The sequence below is a fragment of the Crinia signifera genome, chromosome 6 (assembly GCF_055691185.1).
Source record: "Crinia signifera chromosome 6, ASM5569118v1, whole genome shotgun sequence".
NCBI lineage: Eukaryota > Metazoa > Chordata > Amphibia > Anura > Myobatrachidae > Crinia > Crinia signifera.
In genome coordinates, this window is record NC_139222.1 from 2875358 (window position 1) to 2895594 (window position 20237).

The following is a 20237-nucleotide window of genomic DNA, read 5'->3' on the forward strand; positions in this document are numbered from 1 at the left end:
AAACAGTGAAAAACCCCATGTCGACCTTGTGAATGTCGACATAGACAATGTCGAACTAATGACCTTGTCGAACTAATGACCTTGTCGAACTAATGACCTGTCGAACTAATGACCTTTCGACCTAGAATCATGTCGACCTTTTCCCATGTCGACCTTGAATCATGTCGACCTTTTAGCATGTCGACCTAATGGATTCAACCTAATGACTTTCTACCATAATGCAATAGACCAAATGATCCGAACCCGACGGAGAGGTGACTGCTGGGAATGGGGCATTATACAGTAACACCGGGGGATGTGACCGGAGAGGTGACTGCTGGGAATGTGACGTTATACAGTAACACCGGGGGATGTGACCGGAGAGGTGACTGCTGGGAATGGGACGTTATGCAGTAACACCGGGGGATGTGACCGGAGAGGTGACTGCTGGGAATGTGACGTTATACAGTAACACCGGGGGATGTGACCGGAGAGGTGACTGCTGGGAATGGGACGTTATACAGTAACACCGTGAGATGTGACCGGAGAGGTGACTGCTGGGAATGGGACGTTATACAGTAACACCGGGGGATGTGACCGGAGACGTGACTGCTGGGAATGGGACGTTATACAGTAACACTGGGGGATGTGACTGGAGAGGTGACTGCTGGGAATGGGACGTTATAGAGTAACACCGGGGGATGTGACCAGAGAGGTGACTGCTGGGAATGGGACGTTATACAGTAACACCGGGGGATGTGACCGGAGACGTGACTGCTGGGAATGGGACGTTATACAGTAACACTGGGGGATGTGACCGGAGAGGTGACTGCTGGGAATGGGACGTTATACAGTAACACCGGGGGATGTGACCGGAGAGGTGACTGCTGGGAATGGGACGCTATACAGTAACACCGGGGATGTGACCGGAGAGGTGACTGCTGGGAATGGGGCGTTATACAGTAACACCGGGGGATGTGACAGGAGAGGTGACTGCTGGGAATGGGACGTTATACAGTAACACCGGGGGATGTGACCGGAGAGGTGACTGCTGGGAATGGGACGTTATACAGCAACACCAGGGATGTGACAGGAGAGGTGACTGCTGGGAATGGGACGTTATACAGTAACACCGAGGGATGTGACCGGAGAGGTGACTGCTGGGAATGGGACGTTATACAGTGACACCGGCGGATGTGATCGGAGAGTATCCAGTATTCATACAGCCTTCATGTGTATATGTGTTATGTAGGATAATGTCCTGACTAATATAAAGGCAGAAGATCCAGAGGGAGGAGAAGAGACGTATGTGACTGATATGAAGGCAGAAGATACAGAGGGAAAAGAAATGTACGTGAAGGGGGATCAGCAGTGTAAGGAGGAGGACATCCCTACAGATATCAGCCCTGGTGAGTAATAAACACTTATTACAGAGAAGAGCCCCTATTATACTCCTGCTCTCCCCCCTCACATCATGTCCCTGTAGGTTACCAGCCCAGAGATCTGACCAGTCTCCTCCCCGCACTCTCTGATCTATCTCATACATCAGGAACCATCAGCCCCTATTATACTCCTGCTCTCCCCCTCACATCATGTCACTGTGTGTTACCAGCCCAGAGATCTGACCAGTCTCCTCCCCGCACTCTCTGGGGTATCTCATACATCAGGAGCCATCAGCCCCTATTATACTCCTGCTCTCCCCCTCACATCATGTCACTGTGTGTTACCAGCCCAGAGATCTGACCAGTCTCCTCCCCGCACTCTCTGGGGTATCTTATACATCAGGAGCCATCAGCCCCTATTATACTCCTGCTCTCCCCTCACATCATGTCACTGTGTGTTACCAGCCCAGAGATCTGACCAGTCTCCTCCCCACACTCTTTGGTGTATCTCATACATCAGCAGCCATCAGCCCCTATTATACTTCTGCTCTCCCCTCACATCATGTCACTGTGTTACCAGCCCAGAGATCTGACCAGTCTCCTCCCCGCACTCTCTGATCTATCTCATACATCAGGAGCCATCAGCCCCTATTATACTCCTGCTCTCCCCCTCACATCATGTCACTGTGTGTTACCAGCCCAGAGATCTGACCAGTCTCCTCCCCGCACTCTCTGGTGTATCTCATACATCAGGAGCCATCAGCCCCTATTATACTCCTGCTCTCCCCCTCACATCATGTCACTGTGTGTTACCAGCCCAGAGATCTGACCAGTCTCCTCCCCGCACTCTCTGGTGTATCTCATACATCAGCAGCCATGAGCACCTATTATACTCCTGCTCTCCCCCTCACATCATGTCGCTGTGTGTTACCAGCCCAGAGATCTGACCAGTCTCCTCCCCGCACTCTCTGGTGTATCTCATACATCAGGAGCCATCAGCCCGTATTATACTCCTGCTCTCCCCTCACACCATGTCACTGTGTGTTACCAGCCCAGAGATCTGACCAGTCTCCTCCCCGCACTCTCTGGTGTATCTCATACATCAGGAGCCATCAGCCCCTATTATACTCCTGCTCTCCCCCTCACATCATGTCACTGTGTGTTACTAGCCCAGAGATCTGACCAGTCTCCTCCCCGCACTCTCTGGTGTATCTCATACATCAGGAGCCATCAGCCCCTATTATACTCCTGCTCCCCCCCCTCACATCATGTCACTGTGTGTTACCAGCCCAGAGATCTGACCAGTCTCCTCCCTGCACTCTCTGGTGTATCTCATACATCAGGAGCCATCAGCCCCTATTATACTCCTGCTCTCCCCCTCACATCATGTCACTGTGTGTTACCAGCCCAGAGATCTGACCAGTCTCCTCCCGCACTCTCTGGTGTATCTCATATATCAGGAGCCATCAGCACCTATTATACTCCTGCTCTCCCCCTCACATCATGTCACTGTGTGTTACCAGCCCAGAGATCTGACCAGTCTCCTCCCCGCACTCTCTGGTGTATCTCATACATCAGGAGCCATCAGCACCTATTATACTCCTGCTCTCCCCCTCACATCATGTCACTGTGTGTTACCAGCCCAGAGATCTGACCAGTCTCCTCCCCGCACTCTCTGGTGTATCTTATACATCAGGAGCCATCATCCCCTATTATACTCCTGCTCTGCCCCTCACATCATGTCACTGTGTGTTACCCAGAGATCTGACCAGTCTCCTCCCCGCACTCTCTGGTGTACCTCATACATCAGGAGCCATCAGCCCCTATTATACTCCTGCTCTCCCCCTCACATCATGTCACTGTGTGTTACCAGCCCAGAGATCTGACCAGTGTCCTCCCCGCACTCTCTGGTGTACCTCATACATCAGGAGCCATCAGCCCCTATTATACTCCTGCTCTCCCCCTCACATCATGTCACTGTGTGTTACCAGCCCAGAGATCTGACCAGTCTCCTCCCCGCACTCTCTGGTGTATCTCATACATCAGGAGCCATCAGCCCCTATTATACTCCTGCTCTCCCCCTCACATCATGTCACTGTGTGTTACCAGCCCAGAGATCTGACCAGTCTCCTCCCCGCACTCTCTGGTGTATCTCATACATCAGGTGCCATCAGCCCCTATTATACTCCTGCTCTCCCCTCACATCATGTCACTGTGTGTTACCAGCCCAGAGATCTGACCAGTCTCCTCCCCGCACTCTCTGGTGTATCTCATACATCAGCAGCCATCAGCCCCTATTATACTCCTGCTCTCCCCTCACATCATGTCACTGTGTGTTACCAGCCCAGAGATCTGACCAGTCTCCTCCCCGCACTCTCTGGTATATCTCATACATCAGGAGCCATTGGCCCCTATTATACTCCTGCTCTCCCCCTTACATCATGTCACTGTGTGTTACCAGCCCAGAGATCTGACCAGTCTCCTCCCCGCACTCTCTGGTGTATCTCATACATCAGGAACCATCAGCCCCTATTATACTCCTGCTCTCCCCCTCACATCATGTCACTGTGTGTTACCAGCCCAGAGATCTGACCAGTCTCCTCCCTGCACTCTCTGGTGTATCTCATACATCAGTAGCCATCAGCCCCTATTATACTCCAGCTCTACCCCTCACATCATGTCACTGTGTGTTACCAGCCCAGAGATCTGACCAGTCTCCTCCCCGCACTCTCTGGTGTATCTTATACATCAGGAGCCATCAGCCCCTATTATACTCCTGCTCTACCCCTCACATCATGTCACTGTGTGTTACCAGCCCAGAGATCTGACCAGTCTCCTCCCCGCACTCTCTGGTGTATCTTATACATCAGGAGCCATCAGCCCCTATTATACTCCTGCTCTCCCCTCACATCATGTTACTGTGTGTTACCAGCCCAGAGATCTGACCAGTCTCCTCCCCGCACTCTCTGGTGTATCTCATACATCAGAAGCCATCAGCCCCTATTATACTCCTGGTCTCCTCCTCACATCATGTCACTGTGTGTTACCAGCCCAGAGATCTGACCAGTCTCCTCCCCGCACTCTCTGGTGTATCTCATACATCAGGAGCCATCAGCCCCTATTATACTCCTGCTCTCCCCTCACATCATGTTACTGTGTGTTACCAGCCCAGAGATCTGACCAGTCTCCTCCCCGCACTCTCTGGTGTATCTCATACATCAGCAGCCATCAGCCCCTATTATACTCCTGCTCTCCCCCTCACATCATGTCACTGTGTGTTACCAGCCCAGAGATCTGACCAGTCTCCTCCCCGCACTCTCTGGTGTATCTCATACATCAGGAGCCATCAGCCCCTATTATACTCCTGCTCTCCACCTCACATCATGTCACTGTGTGTTACCAGCCCAGAGACCTGACCAGTCTCCTCCCCGCACTCTCTGGTGTATCTCATACATCAGGAGCCATCAGCCCCTATTACACTCCTGCTCTCCCCCTCACATCATGTCACTGTGTGTTACCAGCCCAGAGATCTGACCAGTCTCCTCCCCACACTCTCTGGTGCATCTCATACATCAGCAGCCATCAGCCCCTATTATACTCCTGCTCTCCCCCTCACATCATGTCACTGTGTGTTACCAGCCCAGAGATCTGACCAGTCTCCTCCCCGCACTCTCTAGTGTATCTCATACATCAGGTGCCATCAGCCCCTATTATACTCCTGCTCTCCCCCTCACATCATGTCACTGTGTGTTACCAGCCCAGAGATCTGACCAGTCTCCTCCCCGCACTCTCTGGTGTATCTCATACATCAGGTGCCATCAGCCCCTATTATACTCCTGCTCTCCCTCACATCATGTCACTGTGTGTTACCAGCCCAGAGATCTGACCAGTCTCCTCCCCACACTCTCTGGTGTATCTCATACATCAGGAGCCATCAGCCCCTATTATACTCCTGCTCTCCCCCTCACATCATGTCACTGTGTGTTACCAGCCCAGAGATCTGACCAGTCTCCTCCCCGCACTCTCTGGTGTATCTCATACATCAGGGCCATCAGCCCCTATTATACTCCTCTCCACCTCACATCATGTCACTGTGTGTTACCAGCCCAGAGATCTGACCAGTCTCCTCCCCGCACTCTCTGGTGTATCTCATACATCAGGAGCCATCAGCCCCTATTATACTCCTACTCTCCCCCTCACATCATGTCACTGTGTGTTACCAGCCCAGGGATCTGACCAGTCTCCTCCCCGCACTCTCTGGTGTATCTCATACATCAGCAGCCATCAGCCCCTATTATACTCCTGCTCTCCCCTCACATCATGTCACTGTGTGTTACCAGCCCAGAGATCTGACCAGTCTCCTCCCCGCACTCTCTGGTGTATCTCATACATCAGGAGCCATCAGCCCCTATTATACTCCTGCTCTCCCCCTCACATCATGTCACTGTGTGTTACCAGCCCAGGGATCTGACCAGTCTCCTCCCCGCACTCTCTGGTGTATCTCATACATCAGGGCCATCAGCCCCTATTATACTCCTCTCCACCTCACATCATGTCACTGTGTGTTACCAGCCCAGAGATCTGACCAGTCTCCTCCCCGCACTCTCTGGTGTATCTCATACATCAGGAGCCATCAGCCCCTATTATACTCCTACTCTCCCCCTCACATCATGTCACTGTGTGTTACCAGCCCAGGGATCTGACCAGTCTCCTCCCCGCACTCTCTGGTGTATCTCATGCATCAGACGCCATCAGCCCCTATTATACTCCTGCTCTCCCTCACATCATGTCACTGTGTGTTACCAGCCCAGAGATCTGACCAGTCTCCTTCCCGCACTCTCTGGTGTATCTCATACATCAGGTGCCATCAGCCCCTATTATACTCCAGCTCTCCCCCTCACATCATGTCACTGTGTTACCAGCCCAGAGATCTGACCAGTCTCCTCCCCGCACTCTCTGGTGTATCTCATACATCAGCAGCCATCAGCCCCTATTATACTCCTGCTCTCCCCATCACATCATGTCACTGTGTGTTACCAGCCCAGAGATCTGACCAGTCTCCTCCCCGCACTCTCTGGTGTATCTCATACATCATGAGCCATCAGCCCCTATTATACTCCTGCTCTTCCCCTCACATCATGTCACTGTGTGTTACCAGCCCAGAGATCAGACCAGTCTCCTCCCCGCACGCTCTGGTGTATCTCATACATCAGGAGCCATCAGCCCCTATTATACTCCTGCTCTCCCCCTCACATCATGTTACTGTGTGTTACCAGTCCAGAGATCTGACCAGTCTCCTCCCCGCACTCTCTGGTGTATCTCATACATCAGGAGCCATTAGCCCCTATTATACTCCTGCTCTCCCCCTCACATCATGTCACTGTGTTACCAGCCAAGAGATCTGACCAGTCTCCTCCCCGCACTCTCTGGTGTATCTCATACATCAGGAGACATCAGCCCCTATTATACTCCTGCTCTCCCCCTCACATCATGTCACTGTGTGTTACCAGCCCAGAGATCTGACCAGTCTCCTCCCTGCACTCTCTGGTGTATCTCATACATCAGGAGCCATCAGCCCCTATTATACTCCTGCTCTCCCCCTCACATCATGTCACTGTGTGTTACCAGCCCAGAGATCTGACCAGTCTCCTCCCCGCACTCTCTGGTGTATCTCATATATCAGGAGCCATCAGCCCCTATTATACTCCTGCTCTCCCCCTCACATCATGTCACTGTGTGTTACCAGCCCAGAGATCTGACCAGTCTCCTCCCCGCACTCTCTGGTGTATCTCATACATCAGGTGCCATCAGCCCCTATTATACTCCTGCTCTCCCCCTTACATCATGTCACTGTGTGTTACCAGCCCAGAGATCTGACCAGTCTCCTCCCCGCACTCTCTGGTGTATCTCATACATCAGGATCCATCAGCCCCTATTATACTCCTGCTCTCCCCCTCACATCATGTCACTGTGTGTTACCAGCCCAGAGATCTGACCAGTCTCCTTCCCGCACTCTCTGGTGTATCTCATACATCAGGAGACATCAGCCCCTATTATACTCCTGCTCTCCCCCTCACATCATGTCACTGTGTGTTACCAGCCCAGAGATCTAACCAGTCTCCTTCCTGCACTCTCTGGTGTATCTCATATTGCTGTCTTGTAGCAAGGAAGTCATAAATTAAATTCCCAGACAACGTACTGTTTGTGTGGAGTTTGTATATGTTTTTTGGGGTACTTGGCTTCTTATAGCAAATTAACCCTGCTCTTGTGGTAGGGAAAATAGATTGTAAGCTCCCTGGTGTGACTGATGTGAATGGCTATAGTCCCTGTACAGTGCTGTGAATAATAATACAGGTATGTTATTTCGGGCAGGTGCCTCAGAGGGAGGTCTCCTCTTGTCTGCAGAGAATGACGTAGAAGATGACATCACACAAGATTCTCCAGGAGATAACATTGTTACTCTATATATACATCCAGAACCTCACAGTGCTGATATATCATCTGGTCCATCTCATTGTGCGGACAGTTCTCCTGATACCTCAGCCTTTGTTACATACAGTGCAGCTCAGACACGTGGTAAAATATATCCCTGTGCTGAGTGTGGGAAATGTTTTCCCCTGAAATCACGTCTGGTTATACATGAGAGAACTCACACAGGTGAGAAACCCTATTCATGCTCTGAGTGTGGGAAATGTTTTACTCAGAAAACATTTCTTGTTATACATCAGCGAGGTCACACAGGTGAGAATCCTTATCCATGCTCTGAGTGTGGGAAATGTTTTAAACAGAAATCAAGTCTTGTTACGCATCAGAGATGGCACACAGGTGAGAGGCCATTCCCATGCTCTGAGTGTGGGAAAAGTTTCACTCGGAAATTACATCTTGTTACGCATCAGAGAAGTCACACAGGGGAGAGGCCATTTACATGCACTGAGTGTTGGAAATGTTTTACACAGAAAGCAAATCTTATTTTGCATCAGAGAACTCACACAGGTGAGAGGCCATTTCCTTGCTCTGACTGTGGGAAGTGTTTTACACAGAAATCAAATCTCCTTACACATCAGAGAAGCCACAAACGTAAGAAACCATTTCCTTGATTGTGTGGAATGTTTGACAGAGAACCTGACACACCTGAGGGTTCCCAGACACCCCCCCCATAACTCTCTGGCACGCCTGCGGGTTCCCGGACACCCCCCCCCCCCCCCCCCATAACTCTCTGACACACCTGAGGGTTCCCGGACACTCCCCCATAACTCTATGACACGCCTGCGGGTTCCCGGACACCCCCCCCATAACTCTCTGATACACCTGAGGGTTCCCGGACACTCCCCCATAACTCTCTGACACGCCTGCGGGTTCCCGGACACTCCCCCATAACTCTCTGACACGCCTGCGGGTTCCTGGACACTCCCCCATAACTCTCTGACACACCTGAGGGTTCCCGGACACTCCCCCATAACTCTCTGACACGCCTGCAGGTTCCCGGACACTCCCCCATAACTCTCTGACACGCCTGAGGGTTCCCGGACACTCCCCCATAACTCTCTGACACATCTGAGGGTTCCCGGACACTTTCCCATAACTCTCTGACACATCTGAGGGTTCCCGGACACTCCCCCATAACTCTCTGACACATCTGAGGGTTCCCGGACACTCCCCCATAACTCTATGACACATCTGAGGGTTCCCGGACACTCCCCCATAACTCTCTGACACGCCTGCAGGTTCCCGGACACTCCCCCATAACTCTCTGACACACCTGAGGGTTCCCGGACACTCCCCCATAACTGTCTGACACGCCTGAGGGTTCCCGGACACTCCCCCATAACTCTATGACACATCTGAGGGTTCCCGGACACTCCCCCATAACTCTCTGACACACCTGCGGGTTCCCGGACACTCCCCCATAACTCTCTGACACGCCTGCAGGTTCCCGGACACTCCCCCATAACTCTCTGACACACCTGAGGGTTCCCGGACACTCCCCCATAACTCTGACACACCTGAGGGTTCCCGGACACTCCCCCATAACTCTCTGATACACCTGAGGGTTCCCGGACACTCCCCCATAACTCTCTGACACACCTGCGGGTTCCCGGACACTCCCCCATAACTCTCTGATACACCTGAGGGTTCCCGGACACTCCCCCATAACTCTCTGACACACCTGCAGGTTCCCGGACACTCCCCCATAACTCTCTGACACGCCTGCAGGTTCCCGGACACTCCCCCATAACTCTCTGACACGCCTGAGGGTTCCCGGACACTCCGCCATAACTCTCTGACACGCCTGCAGGTTCCCGGACACTCCCCCATAACTCTCTGACACGCCTGCAGGTTCCCGGACACTCCCCCATAACTCTCTGATACATCTGAGGGTTCCCGGACACTCCCACATAACTCTCTGACACGCCTGCAGGTTCCCGGACACTCCCCCATAACTCTCTGACACGCCTGAGGGTTCCCGGATACCCCCCCCCATAACTCTCTGACACGCCTGAGGGTTCCCGGACACTCCCCCATAACTATCTGACACGCCATCGGGTTCCCGGACACTCCCCCATAACTCTCTGACACACCTGCAGGTTCCCGGACACTCCCCCATAACTCTCTGACACGCCTGCGGGTTCCCGGACACTCCCCCATAACTCTCTGACACACCTGAGTGTTCCCGGACACCCCCCCATAACTCTCTGACACACCTGAGGGTTCCCGGACACTCCCCCATAACTCTCTGACACACCTGAGGGTTCCCAGACACTCCCCCATAACTCTCTGACACACCTGAGGGTTCCCGGACACTCCCCCATAACTCTCTGACACACCTGAGGGTTCCCGGACACTCCCCCATAACTCTCTGACACACCTGAGGGTTCCCAGACACTCCCCCATAACTCTCTGACACACCTGAGGGTTCCCGGACACTCCCCCATAACTCTCTGACACACCTGAGGGTTCCCGGACACTCCCCCATAACTCTCTGACACACCTGAGGGTTCCCGGACACTCCCCCATAACTCTCTGACACACCTGAGGGTTCCCGGACACTCCCCCATAACTCTCTGACACACCTGAGGGTTCCCGGACACTCCCCCATAACTCTCTGACACGCCTGAGGGTTCCCAGACACTCCCCCATAACTCTCTGACACGCCTGCGGGTTCCCGGACACTCCCCCATAACTCTCTGACACGCCTGAGGGTTCCCGGACACTCCCCCATAACTCTCTGATACGCCTGAGGGTTCCCGGACACTCCCCCATAACTCTCTGACACACCTGAGGGTTCCCGGACACTCCCCCATAACTCTCTGACACACCTGAGGGTTCCCGGACACTCCCCCATAACTCTCTGACACACCTGAGTGTTCCCGGACACCCCCCCATGCCTCTCTGACACACCTGAGGGTTCCCGGACACTCCCCCATAACTCTCTGACACGCCTGAGGGTTCCCGGACACTCCCCCATAACTCTCTGACACACCTGAGGGTTCCCGGACACTCCCCCATAACTCTCTGACACACCTGAGGGTTCCCAGACACTCCCCCATAACTCTCTGATACACCTGAGGGTTCCCGGACACTCCCCCATAACTCTCTGACACACCTGAGGGTTCCCGGACACCCCCCCATAACTCTCTGACACACCTGAGGGTTCCCGGACACTCCCCCATAACTCTCTGACACACCTGAGGGTTCCCGGACACTCCCCCATAACTCTCTGATACACCTGAGGGTTCCCGGACACTCCCCCATAACTCTCTGACACACCTGAGGGTTCCCGGACACTCCCCCATAACTCTCTGACACACCTGAGGGTTCCCGGACACTCCCCCATAACTCTCTGACACACCTGAGGGTTCCCAGACACTCCCCCATAACTCTCTGACACGCCTGCGGGTTCCCGGACACTCCCCCATAACTCTCTGACACGCCTGAGGGTTCCCGGACACTCCCCCATAACTCTCTGATACACCTGCAGGTTCCCGGACACTCCCCCATAACTCTCTGACACACCTGAGGGTTCCCAGACACTCCCCCATAACTCTCTGACACGCCTGAGTGTTCCCGGACACCCCCCCATAACTCTCTGACACGCCTGTCGGTTCCCGGACACTCCCCCATAACTCTCTGACAGGCCTGCAGGTTCCCGGACACTCCCCCATAACTCTCTGACACGCCTGAGGGTTCCCGGACACTCCCCCATAACTCTCTGACACACCTGAGGGTTCCCGGACACTCCCCCATAACTCTCTGAAAGGCCTGCAGGTTCCCGGACACTCCCCCATAACTCTCTGACACGCCTGAGGGTTCCCGGACACTCCCCCATAACTCTCTGACACACCTGTGGGTTCCCGGACACTCCCCCATAACATCCCTGCAGACAGGACCCTGCATGCTGCATGTGCATATATACTGTGTGATGCTGGGTCTGGCGGGGGAGGGGGTGGTAGGGTATAAGGGGAGGGGCATGTCATCACTTGTGACGTCCCCTGTCGGCCAACAGATGACACTACCGACTTATCGTCCAGTGTGTGTCCAACCTTAGTGTGTTTTGTGTAGTGTGTTAGATATAGGCCTACCACATCATTACAGACCACAATGTTGTTACATTACGTCTACATTTTATGCATGTTTGTCAAATGTAAAAAATAAAAATATAATTATAAAGTTTCTTGCAACTTAATGAAAAATATATTTTCTATTTCTTGGAGAGATTTTATGAGAAGTAAGGAAACGGGGCCCAGCATCTCAGGCAGCACACCAACAAGCACCCGGGCGTGCAGGGGGACCGGTATCAGTGCCCAGCATCTCAGGCAGCACACCAGAGCTCCGGACGTGCAGAGGGAGCGGTATCAGGGCCCAGCATCTCAGGCAGCACACCAGAGCTCCGGGCGTGCAGAGGGAGCGGTATCAGGGCCCAGCATCTCAGGCAGCACACCAGAGCTCCGGACGTGCAGAGGGAGCGGTATCAGGGCCCAGCATCTCAGGCAGCACACCAGAGCTCCGGACGTGCAGAGGGAGCGGTATCAGGGTCCAGCATCTCAGGCAGCACACCAGAGCTCCGGACGTGAGCTCCAGAGATGGGCAGTCCTGATCCCCTGCCTGGGTCTCCTGCCCGCTGACTGAGAGCCCCGGGGAGCTTTCAGGGAACCACTCAGCTTGTTAGAAAGCGGATGTTACCAGTGCCGGTGCAAGGCACCGGAGCGCCCCAGGCGGGGGGGGGGACGCTCCGGTGCTCACCCGCCCCCCCGGCCGCTGTACAGGAGGGGGGTGCTGGTGCTCGCGGCGCTCTGGGGGGGGGGACGCTGTGGTGCTCACCCGCCGCGCCATTTCCATGGGGTGGCGGGGGTTATAGGAGGTGCCACTCACCGCTGCGCTGGTTCCTTCTTCTGCGGGTGGTGGGGAGACCCATCCCTAATCCCTGCTGCAGCCGCTGACTGCCTAGCACTGCTGCCACGGAGGCACTGTTCCCCACTGACGCCAATGGTGAGGGGTGGGCGGCAGATGGGACCAGTGTCTCACCACCAGTGGTAGCAGCGCTAGGCAGCCATCGCCAGCAGCAGGGATAAGGGGCGGTTTTTAGAATGGTGCTCGGAAACTAGAGATAGCTATTCTCAGCACCTGCCACAATAATATTTGATTTAAATGTTGGGCTGAAGAGGCGCCCTCCAGTGGCCACCGCCCTAGGCAGCTGCCTAAAGCTGCCTAGTGGTAGCACCAGCCCTGGATGTTCCCTGCTACCTTTCCTGCAGCTCCCAGCTTGGACGCTATCTGGGAAAGAATTCCGTTTTTGGGATAAAGTCTGGGGGGAACCCAGCAGCCCACACCGGACTCTGGACCCCCTGGGACACAGCAGTACAGTAAGTGCACTTTTCCTTTAAAATCCATTTAAAGCACACTAGTTACTCTGTACATACTGAGCCTGTACACACATTTTAAATACATTTACAATATTATACATTGTCTTAAGCCTGTGCCCAGCACAGGCTTCATCCCCCTGCAGCACTGCATCATGGGACATGTAGTCCCAGCTCAGTGCCTGCGCATACAAATTACAATATGTGTTTTTGCTTTGTTATTGTGCCTCAGTGCTGGGCTCCTTACTAACACCTTTACACAGGAACTACAGACACAAATCCCGATCCCTGCTGTGCCGTGTCATTCCCCAGCCGTTAGCAAAAGGACTGTTTAGCATCGTATTTCCTATTCACAAAGATGGCTAAATACCTTCCTCCAGAAATGTACAAAGTGCCTTGTCCAAAATGGCTTAACCCCTTCAGCGCCGTGGCAGCCATTACAATGCCACAAGTCTGGGTACTACGGTTAGTTCCTGCCCTTAGGGTGAGTTACGGTGAATTCCCCGTGGGGTGTGTGGTCTTTGGTTGTCTCTCTGCTGCAGGGATAGGGAGACGGGTGGCCCTGTCTCGCTCACTTGGGAAGAAGGTACACTGGCCTACTCACGTGTCCCTCAGTGGGTGTTGGAACAGGAAAGCCGCAGAGCCCTCCGGCTCATCTCTGTTCCCTGCAGGTCTCCCCCGGCTGTATCAGGATCTTGCTGATGGCGCCCTGCCGCCGGGTGTTACTTGGTGCAGTGTCTGCTGCTGGGACCACTCTCCCTCCACTCTGGGCTGCAGGCGCTCCACTGCCCGCTTCTATCGAGCGCCGTTTGGTGCGCACACCAACGTGCTGCTGGTGTAGGCGGGATGCTGCCAGCGGGTATTCTGCCGCTGTAGCTGGCGAGTGCTGGGTTCTGCCACTGGGACCCACCTCTGCTCCTGATAGCGTGACGCTGCGGGGAGGGGTTGTCAGTGCAGCTCCATCACTGGCGCTTCTCCATGCTCTGCTCAGCCGCTACTGCACCCGCTGCTTCTGCCGCCGGATCACTGCTGCTCTGTCTCCCGGCTCCGACACGCGGCTCCCTGGATCCCGCACACTCTTCTCCATGGGCCGTACTCCTTCTTCCTGGCGCTTCACACCGGGCTCTCTCTTCCTCTCCAGGTACCGTCACTTCCTTTCTCCTCAGCCAATCAGGGCTTATTCATCCGCCCCCTGTCACGGACGTGTCTATCCAGGTACACAGGGGTATTACACCTGCATGCTGGGACTTGTGGTTCTCCAAGTCCCTGCATGCAATACAGGCTTGCTGGGACTCATAGTTCCACAGCAATACACAATAGGTTTTTCTAATTTTACACCATTCATCAGCCCGATGCCCACCACTCGGGACCATCGGGGACAGCCCCGGGCTTCAGCATGGGCAGGTAAGTCCTGGAGGGGGGGGGGGGGCTTCTTTGGGGGGGTCCCAACTTCCCCAGGACCCCTTCCCATGCTGACCAGTCAGTCTCCCCCGGCTGTTGCATTACCCTGCTGGCTGGTTGGGCCCGGTGCTGGTTCTTGAAATACGGAGGCCCCTTCTCATTTTTCCCCCGTATTTTGGGAACAGGACCGGTCCTTAAGTCTGGTGATGGCTTTATAAAATCCAGGGGCCCCTATTTGTTTTGGCCTGTGATTTTATGAAACCAGGACCGGCTCTTTGAGCCCGGGGCTGGTTATGCTCAGGAGGGGGGACCTCACGCCGTTTTTTTTTCCCATTTTAATAATTTTTCCATTTTTTTGGACAGAACCATACACAGATCACACTGGTCTGTGCATGGGTTTTGTCAAATTCGCCCATCACGACCTGGTTTGTTTGTGTGGCCATTTTTAGTAACGTTTTCCCAAATTCGCATCTCATTAAATTTGTGATTTGTATACTTCATAATGGATGCGAATTCCAGAGTGGCTAAAAATCGCTACTTCAGAATGTGCGACATCGTGGCAAAAAAAGTGATTTTTTGACACAATTCGCATCCTATAAAATGTGCGATTTGCGAAATCGGACATTTTTGCAGAAAAAAAACCCGCAAAACAAACAAACCGATTCCTATTGAATGTCACCCAGAATTTGTATTAAAAGTGAAAAATCTCCCGGGCCAGCTGAGCTTCTGGGGGAGTATTTTAAAATCTTGTAAAATGTAGTGATAGGCCCGGTAAGTAGTATATTAATAATCTGCCATATACCCAATATAATTACTACTGAAAGCTGATAAGGAACCACAGAGGGAGTCCTCCTATAGCCCAATTATGCTAGTCAATGCTGATTGTAAATGGCAACTAGGGTCCAGCATATAGCAGGAGAATTTCTTACAGAACACCAGCTGGGTTCTGTGACCGGTCGCCATTCGGTGAGAGGGGATTGGAAGTAATACACTCCAGAGGGATAGGGAGAACCCAGGCAAGGTAAGCTTGGACACCAATAAGGCCTAAATGTACAGAGGGTTGGAGAGAATATTGTCCTAGATCTGATGATCCGCTTCCTACAAAATTGGGAAACCTTACACGGTATGAAAGTGGGGAGGGGTTTACAAAAATCGGTACTTGTTTCCTAGCACGGCCACAATCGCATTGATCTTGTGCCCTTAATAGTGGTATGTGATGGCCCCCGACGCGATGGACCCGATTTCCCATTGAAATGCATTGAAAAGTTAAAAAATCGCGTCGGTCGCGTCGCATGCGGCTAAATAAGCATAAAATGGTCCCGACGCGATGCCCCCGATTTCCCATAGGGAACAATGTTAAATGGCTCAATTTGCCCAAATCAACAGGGAACAATGTTAAATGGTCCAGAAACCCCCAAAAACACCCCAGAACAGTGAAATGGCCCCCCAAAATTAGTTAACGCCACCCCACGATCAACGTGAACCCGAAGCGTGGCGAGCGCAGCGGTACGCTTCCTCCGACCTTTTCATACCCCCACTATCCACGTCGGCGTGGAGTTGAGAATAGAATAGTGTGGCGAGGGGACGCGGATACCTTCACAGGTAAACGCGTCCCTTCGCGGGCTTCACAGGTGTCCGCGTCGCCACGGACACCTGTGAAGCCCGCGAGGGGACGCGTATAACTGTGCAGGTATCCGCGTCCCCTCGCGGGGCTCGCTGCGCTCGCCACGCTTCGGGCTCGGTGGCTCGCTGCGCTCGCCACACTATTCTATTATCAACTCCATGCCGACGTGGATAGTGGGGGTATGAAAAGGTCGGAGGACGCGTACCGCCGCCCCTCGCGGCCTCGCTGCGCTCGCCACGCTTCGGGTTCACGTTGATCGTGGGGTGGCGTTAACTAATTTTGGGGGGCCATTTCACTGTTCTGGGGTGTTTTGGGGGGTTTCTGGACCATTTAACATTGTTCCCTGTTGATTTGGGTAAATTGAGGCATTTAACATTGTTCCCTATGGGAAATCGGGGGCATCGCGTCGGGACCATCGCATGCGATTTTTTAGCACGCATGCGATGTGACCGATTTGATTTTTTTACCTGCGATGCCCTCGATTAGAATCGGTGTGGCCGTGCTAGGAAACAAGTACCCAAAAATCTATATACAAAGTGATTTCCAATTAACATCAGAATAACCAATTTTCAGTATAAAACTTGCTGGCATGGGAAGGAGGGGTCGGGGAGATGAAGAAAAACTGTCATTGGCTGTATCAGCGACTGCAAAAAAAAATCATCAATTTTGCAGATGTGATATGTTTTTGGAAAAATTGTATTATATTTTCCTGATGGACTAGGTGGAGGCATCCATATACAAAGGTTTCTATGGGGGATGCGAAGCTGCCCGATGTATCAACATCGGGCAGCCTGGCATCGCAGCCCTGGGCTATCGCCATTCTGATATGGCGATAGCCCATTGTAGCCTATGGCTACACATCGCACTGCTGAGCAGGGCAGTGCGGAAAGAGGGGTCGGCGGGGGTCAGCACATAACCGCGCATGCGCTAACCCCCCCGGCTACCAGGTTAGGGCTTCGCAGGGACGGGCTCCTTTCGGAGCCCTGTACCTGTGCCCTTAAAATTGATACATTCGCCGGATATGATCACATTTTACAATGCGATCTTGGACGGTAATATTCCGCCCAGATCGCATTGTAAATGCGATCATGATAAATGGGCCTAATAGAGACCTTATCCCTCCAAATTCAAGGGCAGATTAAGGTCTGCTTTGCCGCAATTGAATGGCAGCCAAATGAGATAGGATCAGGTGAAAGGCCCCCATACACTAGGGCGATATACATGCAATTTACATGCGATTTCAGCAATAAAGCACATGTACAGTGCCCAGGAGGTGGAGGTGGATGCAATGCTCGTTCCCGTGCGTTCCTCCTTGGTCGTACCAGCCGTCGGTGAAATCTGTCGTTGGGAGATCAGGAGCGCAAGCCCCTACCTGCGAGTCATCGTAGCAGGGCTCGCCTCTTCTCCTCCCGGCGGCTGCGGCAGCAGCAGGGCTCAGCTCTTCTAGTTCTCCCGACGGCGGCAGAAGCAGTTGGGAGGCCACCTCCTCCCCTTAATCCATGCTCCCTCCTCCCACCCAGCGGCACAGCAGAAGCAGGGCTCACCTCTTCTCCTCCCGGCGGTGGCAGCAGCAGGGCTCACCTCTTCTCCTGGCAGCGGCAGCAGCAGCAGCTGGGAGGCCACCTCCTCCCCTTCCTCCATGCTCCCTCCTTCCACCCAGTGGCACAGCAGCAGCAGGGCTCACCTCTTCTCTCGGCGGGGGCAACAGCAGCAGGACTCACCTCTTCTCCTACTCCTGACGGCGGCAGCAGCAGCTGGGAGGCCACCTCCACTCCTTCCTCCCTGCTCCCTCCTCCCACCCAGCGGCACCGCAGCAGCAGGGCTCACCTCTTCTCCTCCCGGCGGCGGCAGCAGCAGCAGCTGGGAGGCCACCTCCTCCCCTTCCTCCATGCTCCCTCCTCCCACCCAGCGGCACAGCAGCAGCAGGGCTCACCTCTTCTCCTCCTGGCGGTGGCAGCAGCAGGGCTCACCTCTTCTCCTGGCGGCGGCAGCAGCTGGGAGGCCACCTCATACCCTTCCTCCATGCTTCCTCCTTCCACCCTGCGGCACAGTAGCAGCAGAGCTCACCTCTTCTCCTACTCCCGACGGCGGCAGCAGCAGCTGGGAGGCCACCTCCTCCCCTTCCTCCATGCTCCCTCCTTCCACCCAGTGGTACAGCAGCAGGGCTCACCTCTTCTCCCGGCGGGGGCAGCAGCAGCAGGGCTCACCTCTTCTCCTGGCGGCGGCAGCAGCTGGGAGGCCACCTCATACCCTTCCTCCATGCTTCCTCCTTCCACCCTGCGGCACAGTAGCAGCAGAGCTCACCTCTTCTCCTACTCCCGACGGCGGCAGCAGCAGCTGGGAGGCCACCTCCTCCCCTTCCTCCATGCTCCCTCCTTCCACCCAGTGGTACAGCAGCAGGGCTCACCTCTTCTCCCGGCGTCGGCAGCAGCAGCAGGGCTCACCTCTTCTCCTTCTCCCGGTGGCGGCAGCAGCAGCTGGGAGGCCACCTCCTCCCCTTCCTCCATGCTTCCTCCTCCCACCCAGTGGCGCAGCAGCATCGGGCAGGAGAAAATCCAAAGGTGCTGCTTCCACTGGTCACCAATGTGTTTATTATTATTATTATAATGCCATCAGCCTGTCACCCACAGCCCAGGGAAGTCGGGGACAGCCCCGGGCTTCAGCATAAGCTGGTGTTCCCCTGGAAGGGGGTACCCCTTTATTGGGGGGGGTCCCCACTCCCTTAGGGACCAAGCCTGGGCTGACCAGTCAGCAGTCAGGGTGATCATGCTTTGGTTGGGGGACCATATGTTAAAAGTGTCCCCCGGCTGTGGCATGACACCTCTGACTGTTTGAGCCCGGTGCTGGCTTCTAAAATATGGGGAACCCCTACTACTTTTGTCCTCCCCCCCGTATTTTGGGAACCATCACTGGGCCAAGAGCCTGGTGCTGGTTATAGATTTGGCTTCAGCCAAATACGCCTGGAAAATAGTTTTTTTCCAGTTGTATTTTTGGTACTTGTTTCCTAGCACGGCCACAACGATTTGGATCTCGGGCATCGCAGGTAAAAAAAATCGCGTCGGTCGCATCGCATGCGGGCAAAAAATCGTATGCGATGTGACCGACGCGATGCCCGCAATTTTACATAGGGAACAATGTAAAATGCCTCAATTGACCCAATTAAACATAGGGAACAATGTTAAATGGCCCACAGACCCCAAAAATCCCACCTGAAGTGTGAAATGGCCCCCCAAAAAATAGTTAGCATCGCATGCTTTTTTTTGGCCGCATGCGATGCGACCGACGCGATTTTGACCTTTTTAATGCATTTCAATGGCAAATCGCAGGCATCGCGTCGGTCGCATCGCATACCATTAGAAATGACCCGCGATGCCCGCGATTGTGGCCGTGCAAGGAAACAAGTACCGTATTTTTTGCTGAATTACCGGCCAAATTAAGCAGTACTATAATATAGGCCGGCCCCCCTAGCACCCTGTAGTACAGCTCCCCTAGCACCCTGTACTACAGCCCCCTTAACCCTGTAGTACAGCCCCCCTAGCACTCTGTAGTACAGCCCCCTAGCACCCTGTAGTACAGCCCCCCTAGCACCCGGTAGTAAAGCCCCCCCTAGCAACCTGTAGTACAGCCCCCCTAGCACCCTGTAGTACAGCCCCCTAGCACCCTGTAGTACAGCCCCCTAGCACCCTGTAGTACAGCCCCTCTAGCACCCTTTAGTACAGCCCCCTAGCACCCTGTAGTACAGCCCCCTAGAACCCTGTAGTACAGCCCCCCCTAGCACCCTGCAGTACAGCCCCCCCTAGCACCCTGCAGTACTGCCCCCTGGCACCCTGTAGTACAGCCCCCTAGCACCCTGTAGTACAGCCCCACTAGCACCCTGTTGTACAGCCCCCTAGCACCCTGTAGGACAGCCCCCAGTAGCACCCTGTAGCACAGCCCCCTAGCACCCTGTAGCACAGCCCCCCTAGCAGCCTGTAGCACAGCCCCCTAGCACCC

At 54.1% G+C, this 20237-nt stretch overlaps 2 protein-coding genes across 6 annotated transcripts in view; one reads left to right on the forward strand and one right to left on the reverse strand.

Annotated features, from left to right (window-relative positions):
* Window positions 1-20237, reverse strand: part of LOC146009796 (uncharacterized) — a 562226-nt gene that overhangs the window by 502009 nt on the left and 39980 nt on the right. The gene's annotated exons all lie outside the window — the stretch shown is intronic.
* On the forward strand, window positions 1210-11982 carry LOC146009847 (uncharacterized). Its single transcript, XM_083150387.1, has 2 exons — window positions 1210-1388; window positions 7734-11982. The coding sequence occupies exons 1-2, from the start codon at window positions 1298-1300 to the stop codon at window positions 8456-8458; spliced, it is 816 nt and encodes a 271-aa protein (XP_083006513.1). The 5' UTR covers window positions 1210-1297; the 3' UTR covers window positions 8459-11982.